We start from the raw sequence: 24,726 nt of genomic DNA, 5'->3' as shown, positions 1-24,726 counted from the left end.
ATTCCCTTCGGTGCAGCTGTTCCCATCAGGGCCATCCCTTTGTGGTGGCATTAGCTGGTGCAAGGGGCTCCAGTACACTAGTGCACATTCTCCAGATACTGCTGCCTAATGAAACTCACACTTCTGTCTCTAGAAGTGACTTATGGCATTACTTTGGGCAGAGTATTTACCTTGCTTTTCTATGGGAATGCAGCTTGTGCCACCATGCAGTCAGACTGGATGATGCTCCTGCTGATCATAAAGTGCTGTGATGCTTTGCCCCATTGCTGTGAGGACTCGCCTCAGATTATAAATATAACACCAGTGAATCATTCATTAACTAGTTGAAATTGCATTAATATAATAATGGAAGTGATTTTTTTTTCTCTTTTGGCTGAGGGAATAAATAAGAATACTTGCAAGGGTCTTTTACAGAACAAAGCAATGGAAGCAGCAGCAGAGACGATGTTTTTAATGAAATGTGTATATTTACTTGTAAAAATGCTCTACGGATGCATATGCCAGGTAATAAACAAAGGGCTGAAAATCTGCCTAATCAGCAAGTCTATGACTAGCTACTAATTAGGTGTATCTCATTTAGGAAAATCACTCCACTGCCAGAGTTTTATTTGCGGGGGGGTATGGGACAGGCCCCAAGGAGAGGCAGCTGTTCTGGAGGAGCAGCTTCAGCAATGGCACAAAGCAAGTTGGGACCAAATCTCTGTCCTCCACCTTCCCAGACATGAAGGCTACACCTGTCAGCTCAGCATCTGTTTCGATAAACTCAATTTCTTACCCTCTCCCTTATCCACCTCAGGCTTGTCTCGTGGCGTGGTGGTTGGAGAGGGGTGCCCACTGCTGATGCTGCAGAGCCCAGGTGCTCCCTCTCATGGGTCGTGGCACTGACACGTGCTTTACCTACAGTCAGAGCAGTTGTAGGAACAGGCCTGCTGTTTGTAGTCATGAAGAAAAACAGTGCAGTGTGGGTTTCAGCTGTGGTGTAAAGTCGTTCTTAAAATAAAAAAAAAAAAAAAAAAAAAGTGGTCTTCATAAAAGAGACTTTCTTGGCTATGATCATTAAAGTAAATGGAAGCAAAGAGATTAATAATGAAGTAACCCAAGCAAATCAGACAACGTAGCCTGTCTCACATCCATTTCAAGCTGAAGTTCATTTTGGCTCATGCATCTGAGTCTGAGTGAGTTTTTCTGATTGATGGTTGATAGCTCATGTCCAGTTTTTTTTTTTTTTTTTTTTTTTTTTCCTTCTTTTTACACTCAAAGTATTTTATAAGGCATGGTTTTGGAAATACCCATTGTCAGAGCCCAAAAATATATAGGTAGTTTCTAAATTGATTTCTGTAGACAGATGCTATTTCCATTTCATTTCACTTGAGAAGTTATCTGTTCAGTTATTTTGCTGGCTGTGACAAACAACAGTAAAATACCATATGAAAAAAAAAGAGGTGGTGACAATTTGACAATTTTATACCTAGATAGACAGACAGACAGATGAAAATAAAGGTGCCCACTTTCTCTTATACACACAATTCAGTGTGAGACATCAAAGTCCCAGTCCATGCTGAGCACCGTGGCAGCAACCTAGAAAACCGTCTTCCCATGTGCTTAGCATCAAGCCCATAAAGAATCCTGGTCAGGCTGTAAAAACACTCACATGCACATGGTCAAGCCTGTGCTGAAATGCTTTGCTGCATAGGGTCAGTGAGAGTGAATAAATTAAATAAATGCTGTGAGGTCTGCATGGCCGGGCGGGGATAGTGACTGCTCAGAGCAAGCCTTTGCAAGGAGCTGCAGTGTCCAGCCCGGCGCTGCATCCCCAGGGACGGGGATCCCACCTGGGTCAGAGGGAATCCCCCCGAGGGCATCTCCCACCTGGTCTGGAGAGGGCTGCAGGGTTGCTCCCCAGCTCAGAAAGGCACTTCTGGAAGTGACTGGAATGAATTCCTGCCGAGAGGCTCCTGTTAATGAGACCAGGGTTGCGTCGCATTATTAATGGTGCGGCAGGGTTTCTACAGCCTTGTGTAGGAGGCTTTTTATTTATTATTTAATTCTAAATAAGCAAAATAAATAAATCATATCACTTACATGCTATGCTGGTAGGTGCAATGGAAAAAGCAAAGATGGATGGATAACGTCACATTTTAGCCTAATAGCTGTACAGTTTCATGTTATATTTACGCTGTTTGATGTTTAGCTGCATCAGTAACAGAATATTAAAAGCATTTTTTTTTTAAAATCAATAATTAAACCTGGATTTCATTATTATTCAGAGCATATAAATTCACAGGCCAGTGTATTAAACACGTTACAAGTATCATACTGTATGTAATTGTACTTGCACTAATTGCACGTTCTGGCACATTATGGGGTAATGATGCTTGAAGTTACCAAACAGTTCAAAGATCAAAGGCCATGCAGTCAAAGATTTTAAAATAAAGCTCCTGATTTGTGATTTTATGATAATGTGCTAAATTTGACCTCTTCCCCTCATATAAATAGCTATATATAATTATATAATTATATAATAATTAGCCTGCAATCCCACAGCTTTTCAGATTTACTCCACGGGTGCCTAGGCCCTGATGAAGACTGCAATACCTGCCGTCTCCTCCTGCCCTCCATCCATAACATGCCATCAGGTGTATGTATGAAAATACCCTGGGCTTCCCAAGCCTGTTTTGCTGCAGATTTCACCAAAGCCAGAGTTTTATCTCTGGTTACTGGGAGTTAATTGGGGGTCTGCAGATAATAGAAACTCAGAAGGATATTATTCACTCCTCTTCAAAGAGGCAGAAGCCAAGAGGGTCTGGTGGGGCACCCTGGGTGCCTAGCAGAAGACTGAAATGGGAAGGCTGCTTTTTCATCGCCTTCCCCATTTAGAAAAGAGAGAGAGAGAGAGCAAGAAGGAGCAAGACAGCCTGACCAGGAGCCAAAAGGAGATGATTATGTGGTTATCCAGAGAGATTCTTTCTATTACTTGAAAAATCAGAGAGCAGATTTAGAGAGACAGGTTGATGTGTTCAGGAAGATCAATGAATATGAGAGGCTCATTGATGGCATATGCTCGGTTTTAGGCATAAGTGGCAGCTTCAGAGGTAGTGACAGGAGAACAGCAGGAGAAAGCCCAGCTGTGCCGATGGATGGAGGAGAGCCTGGGGTCCATGCTGGCAAACAGAGCAGCCTCTCAGTGAGGAGAGATGGCCCCACTGCTAGAAGCAGCAAAGTGGGACAAGATTTCAGCCATAGAAGTCAAGGGGTGAGATATTAAGAAGGCCACAGGGACCAAGCATACCTGAGAGAAGCTCTGGTGGAGCTCGAGGTGTGCTGCTGCATGGGGGATGCTGAGGCCAGGGCTCAGCAGTGCCCTCGGAGACACCTGCCTCTGTGCAGGGCAAACAAAAACCTCCCCCAGCAGAATACTTGTGGCTTCCCAAATGAGTGAGAGGCTTTTCCAGTGTAAATGTTTGCTCATGTGGCTCTTTTACTAAATTCCCTTGCAGACCCTCGTCATGAAGAGTTTTAAGGTGCTCTCTTGTTCTCTGTAACTCTTGTTTATCCCGGTCTGTGATCGCTTTAGCACACTCACCCAGCCCATTGCCAACCTGCAGAAGCACTGGGTCCTGCTCCTTTGCAGAAAAGACTGTCCTGTCCATCTGTTATGCAGCGATAGAGCAAGCTGCTGGAGATGGAAGGGCTAGAAATATTTTTTGTTGGCAAAGAGGAAGAAGCTTGGAGAGAAAGTGAGTGAGGGACAATAAAGATAGCCAGGAACGCTGGAGCATTGACCTCCAGATGCATCGGGGAAAGTATATCAAATATGTTAACAGATATTGGGAGCCAAGAGCTCATTTTAAGGAGGACTGGGAGATATTCTTGTTTCTTTAGTGAGTACTTCAGAGCAAATGAAGCAGTTTCTAGCATTGTGGAGGTTTTTATTTGCTTCAACTTTTTGCAAATGCTTTCAGATTTCCAAAATTCAGAAAGCAAAAACCACTCACTGTTTGCTTACTGCAGTCAACAAAAGCTGAAACCTTAATTTTCCTAATGGTGAGTGGTTTATAAGATTTTCTGTTTGTATTTTATATGTATCTTGATAAGCTATGAAAATGTCCAATGATATACGTGAAGCATAGACTTTAAGGCACTGGCTTGCAAATACATTTCATGATGGCCTTAAGTGAGATTCCAGAAAGTTGACTGTGGTTGCAGATTAAACACCAAATGGGTTGTTTTAGGAGTTTTTTGGGAAATCCCTTTTTTATTGCATTGTACTCGCAAATCCACATACATGAGCTGAAGCTTCAAGGCCAACAGAATGCAGATTCAGTCCTAAGTATATGATATGCTCTATGCTCAGCTTGAGTGCTGAATAACACATTTTTTTCAGTGTTAAATTGTATTAATAGTATTCAAGTCCTTCTTGGACCTGAAAAACTGCAAAAAGAAGTATGTTTTAGATTTGTTCACTGTGAGAAATGTATACTGTCACCATGAACAGTATATGCAATAGAAGAATGTAAATTTCTATGCTAAATCTAATGTCTAAAATAACTAATCAGCCAAGTGGGAACCCGATAAAAATGGATGAGACTGAGAAAAAAAAAATGTAGACAAAGCATGAAGAACTGAATTTCTTCATTTTGTTTCTTTCCTCATCTGAAGGAAGAAATGCTGGAGTGGCTTCAGACGGCATGCATAATGACGGGGGGCAGAGCAGAAAGCACTAAAAGCACTGCCTGTAAGCAGCCAGAGAAGCTGCCAGGGTAGGAAAGGGTCAAGCCCAGAATTATGTCCAAGTGATTCAGCAATTCCCTGATCCTAGGGGATTCAAAATGCTGACACTGGGGGAGGGAGGGACACAAGAGCATTTTAAAGTGTGTGTGTTTATATGACTATGTGTGAGATATGTATGTATGCATTTGTACATGTATATACATACATGTATATTTAAAGAGAGAGAGGTAGGGACACGGTGTGTCTGTGAACTTACAGCTGTACAAAAGATGCCGTTAGCCTCGCGTTCAGGAGTAATGGCATCCACGTGAACAATTGCTCTGCAACTGGGGAAAGTATTTGAGTATCGTATATTGCCAAAGGGTTCAAAAACCAGGGGACTAATATAAAAATTAGGAAATTAAGACTAATCAGGTTATTCAGGTGGAACTATTGTATTTCATTCAAAGTGCAGTAAACATATGGATTAATCAGCCAATAAGACCACTGAGGCAAAAACTGTGGTTGGTGCGCTGGAAAAAAAATATTTATTTTTATTTTTTTGTAATTTCTACCTGTTCATGGAACTGAAACAAATATTTAGATGAGTGACCGGCCAATTTGCCAATAACAGTTGTCTGAAGTGTAGTTCGGCTGATCATCCTGGATGAGGTTTTCAATCTGTTTTAATTTATTTTAAATAAATATTGAGGTTTATATTGTGTGTGTGTTAGTCTGCCAGATTGAAGTGGTCCACGTGCAATTTACAGAGTGAAATAATAAGCACATGTAAAGAAATCTTTAATTCACTTTAAATCCTAAGCCTTGCTCAGTACTCCCCAGTGCATGCCACTCTGTTCAGCGGTGCCCAAGTTTTGGGGTAAGCACATTCAGTACCTTCAATGGACTTAAGGCAATCAAACCAACTCTGTTGGGCTAACAAATGGTAAAAATCCTCCAAACACTCCTATGGGCTCTGCTACGTGTGGTCAGGCACATGGGCACAGCAGCAGTGGCAGAAAAACGCAGGTCCCTCAGTCTTGGCTGGATTTACGTGAAGAAATTTCACTTCTGTTACAGCTTCCCTGAGCATACATGGGCGAGGGCGGTTGTTCGGCTGAGGATGCTGTCTCAGCCTTATATAAATACCTGCAGAATTGCTCAAATAGTTCATTAGCAGCTGATGAGTTTGTGTGCTAGCGCTAATTGTGAGGCTGCCAACTCGCACCTCATCCGGGCTGACGGAGCCGCTGCCCTATTGCCCCATGCATGTGTTTGACCCAAGCTGCACAGGATTCCACCCCATTTAGTAAAGAGACCTATCTGGGGACAAATTGCCTTCCCCATCTTGGAGAAGCCCTCCTGAATGTGAGGTGTTAATTGTGGCAGGAGTTAAGTATTAAGCAGTCATGGCTTCAGGTTACTACTGGGAGCCAAAATCAGGATTACAAAGGAAACTGGGCCATGCCCTCACAATGCTATTACCCCAGTTCCTGAGTCTAAAAACCTTAGAAACTCATCCTCGGTGACCAATAAAAACTAGTCTAAATTGTGCTTACTGAGGCCTGAGGAAAAGAGTCATAATTGTGCAGCCATAGCTTGGACATTTTTCAAAGCAGAAGATAACATCAAGGACAAGAGGGTGAAATCCGGCCTTGATTTATACCCTCTGCAACCTTGATCAGCGCCAAAACTACAGTGCTGGCTGATCGTCAGGCCACAGCCTGAGTTCCTGCCCAGGAGAGACCGACCCCACGGCGAGGCCAGACGCCGGTGCCTCCTGTAAGGAAAGTCGATGTGCTGCAGACACGAGTGCATTGCGGAAACAATTCTCCTTAGGCACAGCACCACATAATTTCCCTGCAGAAATTTGGCCTCAAACCTGGGGTAGCAGTTCACCTCAATGGGTGCAGCCCTGGTGTGTGTTCACCGGGCTGTGTTTTGCTTCCAGGGGGATGCAACCCAGCTCTGTCACCTCTACAGCACCCACCGAAGGGCTCAGCTTTAGGGCCGTGCCCCTCACGTTTGGGGGGATGCTCGCACAGGCCAGGTGTCTGTGATGGTTCGTACCACACCACGAAACCCCATTTCTCACCCCAGAATACAAAGCTGTAGAGATGAACGGGAAGAAAAAGACATTCTGTGGTTGAAATTTATGACATGGTAGCACATACTTAATAACCAATTAAACTCAAGATTTATTGGGAGCTAAATTACATTTGTATTATAAATAGAACTAGAATATACTGTTATAGAACAAAAGCAAAACATCTTAGCATTTAATATTGTAAAAGACAAAGTAATCTAATGGACCCTAAATGTTAATGGGTGTAAAGATTTACACTTTAATTGCATTTTTAAGTCATCTTATTTTACAGTGCTCTTTTTTCTATGTACATAGAAATCAGCGATGTGCTGCAACATTATACTTAGTAGTGGCAAGACTGACTTTAGGAAACCTGTTATTATAGGCAAGATCAGTTTCTTACTTATAAATCCTTGCAAACATTTTAATTGAAAAGATCAGTGGACTTTCACTGACCTTGGCTGTATGCATGTGAGACCTTCATAGGAAATCAAGCTGGTGAAAAGTGTGGGATGGGGAAGCCAAGAAGAGAGAGAGTGGTAACAAGATGATTTCTATTTGTAAAGCCAGCAAACAAACAATATTAAATTTGGGGATTTGCTTTATGGTAGGGAAAAAAAAAGAATAGCAAAAAACAACTAGCAAATGATGAAACATGAAATTACAACTAATCATATTATTAGATAATAATATCATACTTTTTAAAGTATTATCATCCATAATCCAACTTTGGGATGATGTCTGAGGCTGGCATTTTAGGATATGGTTTCGTAGCATATAGAAATGTTACAAACTTCCCAGAAACTGATTACTGTGCTCATAAAATGTCTCTTCCAGTCTGTGTTACTGCTTCAGGATTCATAAGCTGGGTTACAGTTATAGATGAATCTAACTCATATTACATTTGAAAAAATAAATGTGCACTAAAAGTAATTAAAGCATGTTGGTTCATGAATAATACACCATTTTACTACTATTTGCAGAGTATAATGAGACAAGCTACTAAATTGAGAATGAATGCTCTATTATGTGATTGCCAACTGTTTTATAAGATATTGAACAGATTCATTTATTCTATCATCATGTGCATTATCAAGCTATTGCTTTTTAATAAATTAATTTCTCCCGTGTCTCCAGAGCCCGGCTTTGAAAACTGGCTGAAGGCATAAATGAAATTAATTTTGTGGTCGGAGTGCAACTACCAGCGCTCGGTGGCTTGCAAATAACGCCCCGCAGCTGGCGGCGCTGCGGAAGGGAGTTTGGGGGCAGCACGGGCACGAGCAAGCTGGGGCACCCTCTGCTTAATTGCAGCGGCAAAGGATGCCTTCTAAAAGCAAGCCAACAGAAATATTTGCCCCTGCAGTATATGGCTCCCTGGCAGCTCTTGGTTATCACAGCTCCGCTGCTGCGTCGTGTCCCCCTTCCCCTGCCCTTCACCCCCTCCCACCAAAGCGCTGTAAATTGACCCTTTAATTGTTTTAGCAGCCTAAACCTGGTGACACCGTTCACTGCTTGCAAAGCAGCGCTTAATCCCCGTTTGGGCGACAGTGTCATTAGGAAAGCGATGTGGTTGCGGGGACCCATCCCGGCAGTGCAGGATTACCTCGCAGCCCTCGGCTGGGGCTGGAACAACACATGCTGTCCGTGCAGCCCCATGCTGCAGAGCTTTTTCACTCGCTGGTAAACAGCTTCTAATTGCGGCTGTTGACAGGACTCACCGTGCTATAACTAACCTCGCTGCAACGTTATTATTTCTGAAGGGAGCCTTTCTCCATATTTTTCACAATAAGTCTGACAGGTGTCATATTAAAGACGGCGCTTAATTCTAATGCAACTATTCCCACCCGCCCTTCCCTTCTCATTTTTGTGCCTCTGTAATGCATGAATTTCTCCTGCTCATAAAGATTAAAGGAGCAGCTTTGCTGGAAGGAAAATACTCCCGGTGTGTTTGTAGTCCGGGTACACGGGAGATGGGCTCAGCACCGGCTCCCTTGCTCCTCTCTCCTCCAGCCACGCCAGCTCGGCGCTGGGAGGGGAGGAGAGACAGAGCAATAAAGCCTTCCCTGGGAGGAGAGAGGTAATTCAGGAGCCATTGAAGCGAAGTTTCAGGCTTCTTTTGAACTGTGACCCACGGCCGCCGGCTGGGCGCTGCGTGGGCTGCACGGGCTGTGATGCACGGCTGACGGCCGCCCACCAGAGACCCGGCCTGGGCCAGCAGTTCGCTCAGAAGTTTACAGTGGATTTAAGTCAAAATGCTCAAACGCTGGTGTTCAATCACTGCTAACTGTGTGCTCGGCAGACAACTCCCAGCAGACTCCGTACTTGTAAAATCCAATACGCCACATAAAGCAAGGGTTTATGGAGGTGCAGGGGTTCAGGAGATATTTTTCTTCTGTCCCACTACCCGGTTTCTTGTACTGAAACCTTTGCATGGGGTTGGATGGCTTCAGCTGCATCCTGCACAAAAATTGGGTAGAAAAGCAAGGAGGGCTGCATACAGCAAGGCACTGCCCATTTCCATTGCTTTTCCCCTTCCTTCAGGCTGCCTGGAAAAGGCAGAGCACAACTTTGGGCCAGGTCTCACCTGCTGATGTGACTCTTAGAGCCAGGACCAGTGAGGCTCTGGGCATCCTGTGGTCCACACACATGACACAGCCACAAACAAGCTCTCATTCGCTTCCCTTCCCCTGCACGGTCGCATCCATGAGCCCCGTGCACATTCCCCAGTCACCACCAGGATCACCAGGGAGCTGCTCAAAGTACTGTTGCTGGAGGATAACGCCAGCACAAGGAGAAGGGTGGCTGCCTGGCTGGTATGTAATTTAGGTCATGCTCACATATCCTGTGTGCTGCACCAGCCCCACGTAAGTTTTCCATATGAACAAGGCATACAGTGCAATTCTCCTTCCCAAAGCATTGGCTAATGTTTAGATTTTTATAACAGTTATTTCAACGATGAAGATTACCAGCCAAAGCAGTCTCATTAGGTAATTAGGCATTTGGTGATTTGCTCTGTACCCCCTTAAGGTAGATGATTTTCTGGAATTCAAATACATATATATATATAAAATATTATTTCTTCCTCTCTTTTTTTTTCTTTTTTTTTTTTTTTTTGCATAAGCAACTGCCCAGCAAATTGATAAGAGCCCTTTTTAATTAGATAGTGAAGTTGTATGGGTAATGTTCCATATAAAAGGTCTATAAAACACAGCAGAATTAATAAAATGACTGCTTCTCATTTTATTCAGGTCCTCCAAAGGGATCCGTATGTCTTGCTTTGGTCTGTTTGTAGTACTTCTCTCTACCACCCAGCCATGAATTGATTAAAATCACATTCCTCACTTAAAACTGGAGCCCAGTTGGTAAGAGATACTGGAGAGCAATCAAGGTCTGTGTGCAGACACATGAACCACCCCCCCCCCCCCCCCCCCGACCCCATAAAAAACATACCGAAAGGAATCATTGTGCATCTCTTGGATTATATGCAAACACAGCTCATGTTGACAGCTACCTCTGGATGACTCCATCAGTACACACTTTATCTCCAGCTGTCCAAGTAATTTTCCCAGGATTTCGCCCCTCTTTTTCACTCCTCTCCACACAGATGGATTAGAGCAACAAACGGTTTACATGCTGCACATCATTAGCTATCCTCCCTCACTACCCAGCAGATAACAACTGGGCTCTATCATCAGGACATCCATAACACCTTGACACTTTTACAACTATGCTGTTCTCTGCCAGAGCAATCTTCTCTTTTAAAGCATGGAGCTAATTCAACAAACACCCGTTGGAAAGTACTCTGCAAACGCAACAGGGGTGGGGGGAGAGAAGGAAACACACAGCCCAGAGCAGGCATCTAGTAAATAACAGAGTTAGTGCTGTAAAAAAAAAAAAAAAAAAAAAAAAAAACAGCAAAGATGCAGCACATCCTTCCTCTGCAAGATATGTCTCTGTTATGTCTCTGTTTTCCCGTTGCCTCTGTCCCACAGTGAGGGACATCAGCGAGCAGCCGCGCAGCTGGCTGCCGTATTTCAAGCCCTTCCATCACCACATCACGCAGGCAGCCTTAGTGCCTGGCTTCGGCACGGCTCCCTGCCACTGCTGGGGCTGTGCACCTGGCTGAGGCTCGGCTGCTTCCCGCAGGGATAGGGCTGGCCTTCACTAGGCTCTCCTCAACAGGACGGGTCGAAGGATGCAGCTGGTAGTGTGTTTTCTGAGTGTTCTGCTCTCTACGTGCCATCCCAGTCTGCCGCAGCCGGGTACTAAAGGTTTGCAGGATGGGAAAAGCCATGTGAATAGGACTGGTCTTGTGTTTGGGTCTGTTCTGTGTTTGGGGTGAAAGAGAAGCTCAGTATATCCATCGCTGGATGTGTTTCAGGTGGGCCGCTTGGACATAGGGTGGGCTCCAGCTAGTTGTCTTTGTGGTCTTTACCCCTTGGCAAAATTGTGCTGAAATCCAGCCACAGACTCAAAAGTCTGAGGGCATCAACCCAGCTGCTTAGGAAACAAGGTGAAGAAGACCTTTGTGTTCACTCGGGAAGAAAACTGCCACCAAGCTATAAGGCACTGGCATTACGAACTGCTTGTCTGGTCTTCCTAAACTGCCTCCAGGCTCAGGGCATCGTGACTCTAAAGTGTTTGTAAATAAAGGGATGTATACCCTGCATAGGTGGGGGTCCTGCTCCGGGGACTGTGCACACTCAGCCATGGGCTTACATCTAGAATAAAATACAAACCCAAATCAGCCACTCTGGATGGAAAGAAATATGTCAGATTTTAGCAGCATTTTCCAAGCCTCTCAGAATGCCCCCCTGCTGCCTTTAACCATACATTTTAATGTATAGTACACGCTTGTTTAAAAAAGAAATACATAAGGAGAGAGAGTAATTACCGTAGCTTAAATTCAGCCTGATAAGAAGGGCTTGCACAGTTTGAGCAGCTGTTCCACTGCCATTCAGATTATGAAAATATAATCCTAGAGAACCTTGTCAAGATAAATACAGAGCATGAAATGTATAGGCATTTTTTCCCCAGCCACATATAATGATCAATTCCAAAGCCACAAGTGATACCAAAGGACAAAATAAGATCTGTCTAGACTTTCTCACTTACAAGATATTGATCATTCCAATGGTAAACTGGTTAGTATAAGTGTGTTTGGCTTGAAAGGTCATGAGCTTAACACCTGACAAGGAGTTATTCAACCTTGATATAAGTCAGATTATTGCAGTGTTGCTGGACAGACTTTCTCTAATAAAAATACCTACCTGATCTGAGAATATCTGAAATTCATCTTCCAGATGTCAAAAGAAAATGAAAAAAAAAAAGGAAAGAAAAGAAAAGAAAAGGAAAGAAAAGAAAAGAAAAGAAAAGAAAAAAGAAAAAAGAAAAGAAAAGCGAACACTTGGCATGGTTGTTTGCAGGTCCCTTTCTATCCAGTTTTGCATATAAAAGTCCCATCAGTCATTCACTTTCTGAGCAGACCCCATGGTCCATCAGTGACACAGCCCTTATCCACTCCCCTCCTTTTTTTTTATGGGGATAACTAGCAAGTGCTTATCAGGACTATTAGGAGCTTGATGCAAGTTTGCTGGATCTTTTCCAAGAACTATAACACATGATCTGTTTTGCTTTATTCAGTTCTTTTTGTTTTGCTGATATGATACTAGTTAAGGTTAATGGGGTTTGCTTTAATATTAGAGGCAGGATCACTTAACTACCTTTAATGAACACTGGAGTCAATGCATTGTGGAGTAATTCACGCAGCCATTGCCTCAGGTAAATCAACTGGAAAAATGTAAGCCAGTCAAATAAATAAATCTGACTGGCTGTAAATGTGCCAAATTTTACACCAAAATATATTTGAAAGCCAATGACTTAGGCACATCTAGGATATTAAAATGGAGGTTTTGGAGTCTGTTTCTTTTCAATCGCTTTTCCTTTTTAATGGCCTGCACATCCCTCTTGTGCTGAAACCAAGCTGAGGGAGTGTGAAAAATTATTTTCACAAGTGTTTCTAATAGAAGCAAATGCTCTGCAGCTTTGTGCCATTTTTTATTTGGACTGAAAATGAAATAAGAAAAAAAAAAGTTTTTTTCATGCTGGCTATCTCAATGTGGGAGATGAGAGACAGGACAGAGAGGAAGAGAGAAAAAAAAAAGAGAGAAAAAAGAAGGGAACAAGAGAAAAAAGAGGGAGTACATGAGAGATTTAGTTACTTTTTAATGTGAATTGGGGAAAATGGTGACAGTTCAGTTCTAGATGGAGTAATACACTAGTGTCAGTAAATATTTATTAACCGGAACAAGGAAGCAATGGAACCGGATCAACTCAATGTCACAGGGCAGCTTACTTTCATACTAATGCAAAACTATGCCAACATTAAAAATGCTTTTACCTCATAACACTGAAAGAGGGAACCACATATGGGGGAAAAACACCTCCCAGCTCCTCTTGGAAGGAAGATGGGCAATCTCTGTAAGTACTGGCTTCTCACAAAAGCAGGCAGTATTTCAGCAATAAGGAATGACGGGATGTTCATTATCGGTTATGAAGCATAAGGCCGGGGCCTTAAAAGGTGGGGGAAGGCAGGGTGCAGGGCTTCCAGTGTTGCCTAATGACCGCTTGTTCTTCATCTGGCAATGGCAGGCGCTGGTGCAAAGCCCTGCTGTCCTGGGCTGGCTGTACTAGTCTACGAATGTAATTCTCATTTCTTTCTGTGAAAAGGACAAATACTGTGTTTGAGAAGGCTGTTGCACAGGTGACAGAAGTTAGTCATTTTTTAATTACAGACAAACTCTAGATAATCCAAGGGGTTTGATTTAATTTCACAGATAGAAATGTGCCCTGTGCCATAACCTGCACAGATCCCCACCCTCATGTGCACCACCCTCATGTGCACAGGGGGCCAAACAGTGCCTACCTAAAGAGAGCTCCCACTAAACTCGGATTAGCTGTAAACGCAAAAAAAAAAAAAAAAAAAAAAAAAGTCACAACACCGTATGACTGTGAGGTATAGGTGCTACACTGCAATACCCTAATTCCTTGCGTAAGCATGGTGGGGTTTGCGCGATGGGAGGATGTGGTGGCTCCTGCTGCCAGGTGACTGCATGCCTCGACTGGGACACCTATTCAACAGCTGGCTCCAGACCAGACAAATCATGGAAGGCAGACTTAGCAATAAATCATTTAATAAGGGGGTCAAATAAGCTTCTATTAACAATGTTTCCTTCTATTTATTTGTTTATATTCTGTCTGCAGAAAATGTGATGCTGGACTGGTGATGGCTTAGGACAACGTTCTGGCACGAAGACAGCTACAAAGCACAAAGTACAAAAAATGAACTCAGAAAGAAACAAGAAAAAAAAAACACAGCATTTTCTTGGTATCAACAAGAAGCTCTTTATTTTTCCTCAAGTTTTCTTTTCTAAAAAAAAATAAATGAACTAAGACATTTGCAGAAATGAGACAAAAACTTTCTCTTCAGGTGACAATATTCAAGCAAGCATGTTGTTTTATTAAATTTAAATTGAAAGAAAAATAGAGAGATTTGGATTGGGATACAGTATAAGGAGAACTGAGAAACTGAATTTTCCAAGAAAAAAAAAAAAAAAAAAAAAAACTCCTTAAAACTTTGAACTGAGAAATGGATGGAAATACCACTTAAACCCCTGATTACACCCTGTGTGTTCTTTAGGAGACATCATCTTTGCTAACTATATGGTATTTAGGGAATGGTTTACAACATATCTTTTATTGTAATCTTTTAAGACAAAACAAATATTTAATTAGCTGTGATTTTGCCATTTCTGTTCAGATGTCTTCTTGCACTTTCTTTTTCTAGATAGCTCAGATGTATTTGCAGCCAGCAGTCAAGGGCAGGAAAGATTTCTTTCCTTAATAATCTTTTTATTTGCCACACCCAATAAAATTCTTGTACGGAAAAGGAATCAACAAGACTACCATCTCCCGATCAATACCTAAAGCCTAACAGACAGTAATTATCAAAATAAAGAGGAAATCCCATATTGGGCTACATACCTACCCATTAATCAAAACAACAGAAAGTATCTGCAGCATTGCTTTTCTGAAATAACACAAAAGATGCCTCCTTAGGTTACACTTTGAATCGGCTACAATCAAAAGAAGGAAAAGCACGACTAACTAAGCCCCAGGAAGCCGCATTGTCCCTTTAACCCGTCGTATTCCCCATTTCCCATTAGTACTTAACATTTTTCACTATGTTGTGACTGCTATTATTTCATTTAACACTGGTTAATCTGTATCTGAGGTACATGGAAACCCTCTAGATGATAAGATTGGACAGGCTCCAGCGCTGGCAGTTTCCGAGCATGCACGCACGCAGTGTGTTTTGATCCCTGCCGTCACGGGGACCGCCTGCCAATTCGCTCTTGGATCAGCTTCTCGCTCAGCTCCCACAGGGCTGCGGCCGTCGCATCACTCCGAGCCTCCGGCGACGGCAGGCAGCGGCAGCAGTTGTTGAAGTACATCCCGCCCAGCCCCTCCAGCTCGGCGGCCGTGGCGCAGTAGACGGTCGTGGCAGCTCCTTGTTGCTGGAATTAAAAAAAAAAAAAAAAAAAAAAAAGGAAGAAAGATAAAAACTATGTGAATATATGCATAAACACACGGATAGGTTTTTATCATTGTCGTTTTGGCTGCAGTCCACCAGAGCCACGCGTCTCAGGAGAGCACTGGTGAAAGCACTGCAGCTACAACTCTGCTGAAGATGCTGCCTCCCTGCCTGCTGGCCACTGATTTGCTAAACGTCTTAATGAGGAACTTTTTTCTTTTCATTTCCTCTTGGAGCAAAAGAAAAGGAAAAGACGGTCCAGGAACTGGTCCTGTTCATTTGCCCCTTTTCAAGAAAACCTTTAGTCAGTGGCCAGGAGGGTCTCGCCTGGCACAGCAGGGCAGGGGTTGCCCTACTGGCACTTGAAAACAGAAAAGGTGAGCCAGGTTTAAAAGCAACACTTAAAAACATCCTGCTTTTCCCTTCTAACTCGGAAAACACCATACGCCTTGAGCACCATCATTTCCTAACCTTGATAAGCAGTGCAGACTGACATGTATATGCATTTTGTTTGGTTGTTTTTTAAAAACCTTTTGTACAAAATTAACCAGGGCACTCCAATTAAGACCTATAATGTAAAGTGCAATCGGGATTTGTGCCAAACCTGCCCATATATCTTTGATTAACAGTTTCACTGTTGCAGTTGTCACAACTGCCTCGCAAGAATGTTTACCTGCTGCAGGCAGAGAGGGATGATTTTGCAGAGACACGAGGCTTTCCAGTGTTTTTTTTTTTTTTTTTTTTTTTTTTCTGTAACAACCATTTCTCATGTTTTATAATGCTTTAAGAAATGGAGCAGGTAGATTAGAGACTTTTGTGGAGCAGAGATTCTTTTTTTCTTTCTTCTCCCCCCCCCCCTATTTTTTTTAAATACCAGCTGAACTTATGTTCAAACAGGAAGAATGGATTTCTCTGAATTTCTATGACAGAAACCTGGAGCTGGAGGGCACAAGGTTCAGGCAGCGATGGGTACACCCCAGGGGATGGGGTATTCCAGGGCTAGACTGAAAGCGCAGTGCCAGAAGAGCTGCAAAGAGGGCAAGAAGCTGGTTTGCTTAGTGAACTATAATTAAAAATAAAAGGTGAAAGCACGTAGCAAGACACTGCACAAAACCCTAATTTAAAACCGATAGAGTTTATCTGGCATCTTATGATTATTTATGTGCATCTTAGTCCTTTCTGTGGTAACTAATTATGAGCTGATAGGAATCAGAATAAAGAGGCTGCCAACTATGATAGAAAAAGTAAACGAAGAGAAATTGGATGTTGCCACATTAGGATAATTTAATGGGGAAAGCGAATAAGCTTCAACCTCTCGTGATTTTCCTCCAGTTCTGTTTTTGTTTTTGTTTTCTCCAGCCTTTCAGTGTCACAACCAGGAAAACTCAGGGTGCTGTTAGGGGGTCAACCTGTAAAAGACCTCTGTTTTGCATTCTCATCCTTCAAGGGTGGCAACTATTCTAAAAAGCCCCAATTCTCCTTAATTGACGCTTCTTAATTTTGTAACTGCAAAGAAAGGCATATTTATTTGCAAGATACGCATTTTGTTTGGAAGATGGGATTAAATTGATAATGATGACTCCACAGCTTAGAAATTATCTCTCATAACAAGGTAAACAAAACCTGTCTGTATTAAGAATGTTGAAAAGAATGGCATATATTTACCGCCAGACCAAAATATTTTTAAAGCTAGTAATCCTCTTATTAAACCAATATCCTTTTTTAAAAAGAGAAAGTATCTTAAAAGCAGGAGCAGAAATGTAAGAGAGTTTTACTAAAAATAATATTAACAGAGAACAATAAAATTCTTATGCTCATTTGAACTATCCTATAAAGCTCCACAGCACAGGTATGATCACTCTATTCAGCTGTTTAGAATGATTCAAAGCCCCTGAAGAGTGTTATTATTAGTTTTTGCAAGCGATTCAACTGGACTTTTATTAGAAAGGTAAAATTAAACTAACGTGCTCAATGCAGAGTGAGAGCCCTTAAGCTATTGCTGAAAAGCATCCATCCAGCCAAGCTAAACTCAGGCTAGCTTTAATAAAATTTTGCTAATTCATAAAATGAAAGTTTATCAGAGCAGTTTAAAATCCAAACCAAACAATAATTTATCTTTTCAAATGAGTCGAATTTGATGACTCTTAAAATTCTCAGCAGGCAGACATCCTACAGCATAACAGCAGTGCTTTATACCTCAGACACTGACACAGCCTGAACTCCAAAAGAAGAGAACAGTTTTCCCTGTGTGAGTGTAGGATATTTACTTTAAGCGATAAAAGATTATGTGGCTGGAAGCCCAAAGCACTTTATCATGTGATGCCTCCAGTGTTTCGCTGCGGACTGGATGTAAGCAATGTGCCATTTGCTTTTTGGCTGTGTGTATCTTTCTGTCTTTCTAAATGTTTCAATTGTGTTGGGTGTTTCGGTAGAAAAAAAGAGTTCAATGGTTCTATCATTGACAGAGAAGTACCTTTTTATTACTTAAGAGAAATGCAGTCATATTTATCCCTTTGTTGACAGAGGGTAAAGCTTTAATATCAGAGAATGAAAAAATATGAACTCATCAAGCCTAGGAGCTTGATGACGACAAAACTATGAAACAGAAGGTAAATCCCTGATTCCCAAAGCCATTTAAGCATCCAAATTCCTTTGGTGAATGTGAGCTAGTTGCGTCCAGAGATTCGAGGATATCTACTTAAGTGACTTGCCCGAGGACAGAGAGGAATGAGTATCAGAGGACTCAATAATGCTTCAGGTTGGATGGGATGTCAGGAGGTCTCCAGCCCAGCCTCCTGTTGAAAGAGGGATGCCCAGCAAGCCCATAGAGGCTGTGCTCAATGGGAAGGTCCTCAAGGGACCAACTCCTACTTTGCATCTCTACCTCAGATGCCACAAACCTCCAGGAAGAGCCAGAGCTGCAGATAACTGCAGAATGCCTGCACTGCCACCCATGCACAGCCAGGCTGTGAGAACGCTGAGTTTCTCAGTAAATATTGTTTATCCCTTATGAACACAATCTTTTGAATGACATCTTTATATTCTGGGCCTTATGACTGTTTAATAGCAAGTTTTAATTTTTTGCTCATCAGCTTTCCTGTTCACATATCATCAGCATACAACAGCAGAGGATGTTAGGGAATCTAATTAGTAAACAATTCCATACTGCTGATACAAGATGAAACATTCTTAAACCGATAAAAAGAGCACTTTAATCACTGTTGAATGACTTTCAATGCCAAGCGGTTTGTGCCATGTCAGAACATAATTTGAAGAAGATTAGAGTACTATATAAAAGAATTAATGTTAACAACTTCGTTAAAAAATGTCTTAAACAATGAGCTTGTCAGTTGTCACAGGCTCTCCCTGATCTATTGTGATTAACGTCCCCGCTCCCAACAATTTAAACTGATAAACAATGCTAAAAGCTCTGGGCAACCTAAACATTTTTTTTCCATATGTCCATCAGTTGTATATGGTGCTAATCGCCAGGGCTGGGGGTCAGCCTTCCTTAACCTGCAACAAAGGCAGCGAGTTGGGATGATGAATACGCAGGATAAAGAATTTGTGAGAAGCCCAACTGAATCTTTAATCATGCCTCAATGCCATTTCCGATCCAGGCAAACATTTGAAAGCTGCTAGGCAAGCACCACGCTATCAATCTTTCCACTGTACGTAAAATTACCCGGGAATCTTGTTTTGGATTAAGTTGAAGAGTGTCTTAGTAATAAGGGTTCATCATTCTCCTTCGCAAATCATTTGTCAGTTTTGTAATACAATCTTAAACTGCAGCAGGGTGGGATTTGTAAAGCAGTTGCTGTTTATTTATAGTTGAGGCTCAAAGATCTAAATTGTCCATCCTTCCAAAATCCTTTGTTGAGATAAAAATACTAAGTAGCTAGCTACTAGTTCATAGGCATTTATCTCATAACTGTGAGCTATCAATTTGTAACTGACAACACTGAATACAAATTAATATTGAATATCTTAACAGTAAAAGAAAAGGGGTTCCTGATACACAGCGTACGGTAAAACCCTCATTAATATATGTAATGCATCCATTAGTATTCTAAGATACCATTTATGTTCCTGATAAGAAAACATATTACACAGTTAATGTTTAGTTTTCAAATTTGTCTACTTTCAAATGCATGTTTACTTTCTAAAATTAGATTCCTGTTCTGAAGCAGGTTTACGTATGAAGTCTATAAATAATAGAAACAAAGCCATAAGTTATCTGTATACGTATCAACTACAAATGAATAAGATCCACTCTAAACTCTGTTAAGGGCATACAGATAGCATGTGACATTGCCTACCAGAGAGATGGAATCAGCTTCCCTGAAAAAGAGTTATTTTATTTTATTATGAAAAACTTAAGTATTAAGGCCAGTTATCTTGGTAGCCTGAGGTTAAGTTTAGCACAGTGCATTTTAAAAGATGGCCAGTGGAAGGAGGTGAATTCACAATGACAAGAGAGGCGAGCATTTGTGAGAAGGTCCAGATTCAAAGCAAGCAGCCCAAGTGAAACAAAAAGGCAACTGCTTCCTTAAAACTCTTCAGGCTCTTCCTGTTATTCATCCCAGGACCATTAGACAAAGCAAACACATCCCTAGCACAAAAATACTAGCTCAACACAACTGCATTGTGAACAGGTCACTTACAGTGGAATCACTTACTGCACAGCAGAGTGAAGATGGGGGAGCACACCCGTATTACAGACCATGGCACAAACGGGGTTTCCCACACATTCGCTGTGCCTCTGGAAAGCACTCCAAAGAGTCCAGATCCACTCCGCGACAGCGGGAGTTTCAGTTCACCAGCTGGCATCAGCCATGCTCGTTTACCGATTTGGTGAGAAATAGACAATCCTGGAAAACCAAACGAAATGAGATGGAGCAAATTGCCCATGCCAAACTCTAAAATTACAGCTGCACTTCTCTACTCCGTGAGCCTCAACTTCACCTGGTGTCAACCAGCTCAGGTCCACCACCTCCTCCGACGCAAATCTGTGGTTGCTCATGGCTCGTGCCCCTCTGCTGCTTGCCACCGGTGCCTGGTGCAGCATAGTGCCTCCGGCCACCCATGGCTTGGCAGCCGAGCCTTGGTTGGCCTCCTGGAAGGAAACTGCACTCTGAATACAGATGTTTCCATTTGGGATGTGCAGCAAGCCACAGCTGGGACTTTGGTGTAGATATTCTCCAAATATACTTGTTCCTTTCTCAGTAATGTTAAAATGTTTCTACAGATGAGCTGAGTCTGTACTTTTCCCCATCAAGCTACCTTCAGAAAAACACTGCTAAGACTAAAATCCTTATGTCCTCATTCAACTGACGTAGCAGAGGGACCGGCTTCTCAACGCCAGGTGTTTCCTAGCCGGTATCTCAGAGCTGCGAGGAGCAGCTACCCTCCGTACAAGGCAGTGAATGAGTTCTAGCCTTGCACAGGAGATTACAGAAAAATCCTTCCTGCTGCAGTCCTCTTACTCAGAGCAATCCTGGATGCAATATTATCTTCTGAGTAATGCTCACAATATATATGCACTATCCTCCTGTAAGAAAATAGGATTCCCTAATTGCTTTTTCAGCCCAGAAGTACAAAACTGAGACCTGCCTTTGCTCCTTTGGGTGAGTACAACAAAACAAAATCATAGCTGCAACTAAAAAAAAAATAAATAAATTTGGAGCTGCCAAATATGATTCAATAAATAAATCAGGCTCAGTTGACTTTAAGTCCTTTCTCCACCCAAGTGCCAGCAGGAAAACGTGACCTGAACTGACTCTGTAATTGCAGTCTTTTGAAAGGTCTCACCGAACCACATCTAAACCAGAGATTCTCAACCACCTCCCCTTCCCCCATCACCACATTTAAACCAGCAAAACATCTCTTAGAAGATAATACAACGGATAAACCCAAATCTATAAGGTCTGTTTTTTTTTTTTTCCTCTGATGTATTTCTTTTTCAATTAATTCTCATCTACAAAGACTCAAAACTCTAACAACTTCTCTACTTGCAAAGCATAGTTGGTTTCAAGCTGTAACTTTTCTTAGCATCATTAAGACCTTTACGCATTTACAGTATTCTTTACATACATTATAGAAGATAAATGTGCTATATTCTTTGAGTAAGGAAACTGCAGTAGTTCACGAAAGAGGATTTGTTTTCAACTGCTGAGGCATTAAGACCTAGTGATTATTTAAACTATTCAGTATATGCAGCTATATTTAACTCACATTCTGGGTTTTAACTTTGCAAAAGAAAATGTGTCTATTGTAATAAATGTATTTTGATACTGCACCATGTTGTTTGTGTTATGCAACACCCCATATGTTCCCAATTATGGCAATGATAGTGCTTGAAAACTTCTATCCTCCAACATCCAGTGTCAAACAGATCGTCTGCAATCACTCCACAGGAAAAAAAAAAATACAACACAGGACATCAAGGCAGGAAGGAGCACTGGGCTGGTTTTCTCATTTCGACCTTTACTTCTTGAGTCAATTTGGAAAAGTCACTTCAACTCCATGTACCTCACTTTTCCCATGGGTAAAATGGGGAGAGTATTAAGATTTACCCACCTCACAGGGGTGTTGTGAGGACTAGTTCATATTTATGACGTGCTTCCACATCTGCTGCTGAAAAGCACTGTGTAAGTATAGTGTTGTATTATAAACCGTTGTTAAAATGCTTAGAAGATTTAGAACAAGGTTGGAAAAATAGCTGATAAAAATGTAAGTACCTTTTGAAATCATGCTTATTTTTCTCTAGTGTATAAACTCCCTTCTTTAACGTGTGAAGATGTCTGCTACACCAGGCCCCATTCTGGTCTCTTTCCTCTCTCACCTGTTTGTTTTGGTCCAGCTCACTGAGAACTTGGTTGAACTCTTATTAGCCAAAGTACCACTGGGGTCTCCATAAATGGATGCGTTAGAGTCAACTATCCCCTCAAAAGGAGATCCATGGGTTCATCTCTCCCACACTTTGCATATCCTAGAAAGAGTAATCATGGCATACCAGGGGTGGGATTCCCCTATCACAGGGATCTTACAACATCTGCCTTGGGAAATCCTGCATGCTCTACAGCTGTCCTCCAGAAGGGCACACATTTCCCACAGGTCTGGAATTATATCTGCTAGCCTCTCACAGATATCTCAGATAAAACCATCCAATGTTTAAGACAGCCTCAGACACCTGTGTCTATGCAACCCTACTGCTCTTTCTGCAGCACCTGGAAGGGAGTTGGGTCCCACCAACACCCAATTCCTTTCTTTTTCTGTGTTGAAGACCACAATCAGTTTCTGAAAATTCTTTCAAGCCTGACACAGAGCCATCTTAAGCTTCAAAAACTTTAATGAAGCATACGGCTTTACCTTGCTCGACCAGCATTTCAATGGCAAGAGCAGCAGCACGCCCCACGGGCTGCTCACCCTGGCCTTTTACCGACATCGCATTTCCTCTCAAATCACTTCTGAATTTTCTTCTGCTGCACACTGAACTCCTGTTCACACCTGATTTACACTTTTAAAACATCATCACTCCACTGAAGTGGCAGTTTTGAACACTGCATGCAAATTGCTACCATCCAGCATTGCTGCTCTCGCTGTACCATGATGTACTGGATAGTATGGAGCAGTGGTGTGGTACTGCATGCTTCTCTTCAAGTCTGAGTTTGGGAAACATCCCTGAGGGAAATTATCAGTGTTTATTTCGGAGTGCAACAGGATAAGGCTGTGATCAGGCTTGCCATATGATGCTGCTGTCCCTTGCTTGTGCCCTGCCCCGTGTGCCAACCCTGGTTGGCTGAACGAGGAGCAAACAGCAGGCAAGAGGGAGTCAGTCCCCTTGGGCATCACAGCAGCACCATCAGGAGCCGTAAATCCCTGCTCACTGACTGAGATTTTGTGATGTACATTTATATAAACACGAGTCCCAACATGCCAAAAATGGAAATCCTATGCAGGATACTGGAAATCATCCTGAAATGCATATTCTGCCAGCTGAGCCCATGTTCTTCTGAGCAAGTGTAACTTGAAGAGTAGGGCAAACAGGTTGTTGACAATAACCATACCCTGCCAAAAAGCCAGATTAGATATGCTGCTGTAACTCAGTCATTAGAATAGGGTCTGCTGGTGTTTGGACATATGTAAATGAGAAATTTGTTGAAATCACTTCTGTTATTAACTTCTGCTGACTTGAAATGCTTTATGTTTCTGCTGTACCTAACTTTAATTATATAGATACTTTATATAAATGTATGTACACAAATAGTACTGTATATGCTGTATATATTTATATAGCTTTTTAATACTACTACTAGTCAAAATTTAGACTCTTCATATGCAGTATTGCAATGAATGCCACCACAATACTGACATTGTGCTTCCACCTTCATTGCACAGATAATTTTTTAGACTGACTTTGATTTTAGATATGAGTGAAACAACCCCACAAAATGCAATGCTTTTTAAGCAAGTGACCTTTTGGGACAAATGTTTGACAAGCTGTTTGGTTAGGTTTTAAAGATAAAGACTGTTTTTCATCTGTTGATACATACACACACAAAAATTTCAGTAATACAATGCATTCAAAAACCACAGGGTGTGATGATGGGGGCATATCATGGTAAAAAATTAACTACCAACTCTGTCTTCCAGAAACTAATTAAGGGAATGTATTTTGCAATAATACAGATCTAGTAAACAGGCCTCTAACGTCTAGGCTTAGAGCTGTAAGCCAGGCACTCCTGTATTATGTATGTGTGATTTTCATAGATAGCCTGCTGTAAAGTGTGCCCTGTTAGTGCATCTTTCAGGCTCAAAGACACTGGCCTTGTTAATATTTCATTTAGTACATACTGTAGAGTCTCATTTATATTACTTCTATAATTAATGGTGATAGCTTAGGCACTGCCTTTACACGGAGAGATCCCTGTATGTTGGTCGATGGATAATGAGAAACAATAGATATTTCATTCACCAGCAGCTTGTTGCTAGTTAGTAGGAAATTATCGTGTGTACTGTTGCTTTAATTGCCAGGGTAAATAATGCTGCCGCTGTGTTAGTGAACATTTTAAAGCACTTGATGCAAATAGACTAGAAACAAAACAAAACAAAAAAATTACCTTTATTATGCTATACCTTAGCATAGTGAGTGAAAAAGATCTTAAAACATTTGCGTTCTATCATGCAAATATATCTTAATATGCATGTGCTAACTATTCAACTACTGTATTTTAGGAAATACAATTATGCTGCCTTTCTCTTCTCCTATGTAGACTGTAAATAACTGTAGATCTTTCTCTTGTTTTCCTATGTAAATATATGTAAATACAAACAA

At 41.8% G+C, this 24,726-nt stretch overlaps 2 protein-coding genes across 2 annotated transcripts in view; one reads left to right on the top strand and one right to left on the bottom strand.

Annotated features, from left to right (window-relative positions):
* MAF (MAF bZIP transcription factor) overlaps positions 1-14,168 on the top strand; it is a 177,694-nt gene extending 163,526 nt beyond the window's left edge. The window contains exon 3 of the mRNA XM_035336419.1: positions 14,058-14,168. The gene's annotated coding sequence lies outside the window, so the exon portion shown is untranslated. The remainder of the gene's footprint in view (positions 1-14,057) is intronic.
* Positions 14,169-14,670: 502 nt separating this feature from the next.
* WWOX (WW domain containing oxidoreductase) overlaps positions 14,671-24,726 on the bottom strand; it is a 506,706-nt gene continuing 496,650 nt past the window's right edge. Inside the window, exon 9 of the mRNA XM_035336412.1 lies at positions 14,671-15,372. Within this exon, the coding sequence (XP_035192303.1) occupies positions 15,184-15,372 (189 nt within the window). The 3' untranslated portion in view covers positions 14,671-15,183. The remainder of the gene's footprint in view (positions 15,373-24,726) is intronic.

Source organism: Oxyura jamaicensis, chromosome 11, assembly GCF_011077185.1.
Source record: "Oxyura jamaicensis isolate SHBP4307 breed ruddy duck chromosome 11, BPBGC_Ojam_1.0, whole genome shotgun sequence".
NCBI classification, from domain to species: Eukaryota; Metazoa; Chordata; class Aves; order Anseriformes; family Anatidae; genus Oxyura; species Oxyura jamaicensis.
The sequence above is the reverse complement of the archived record's forward strand: the minus strand, read 5'-3'. Positions and strand labels throughout refer to the sequence as shown.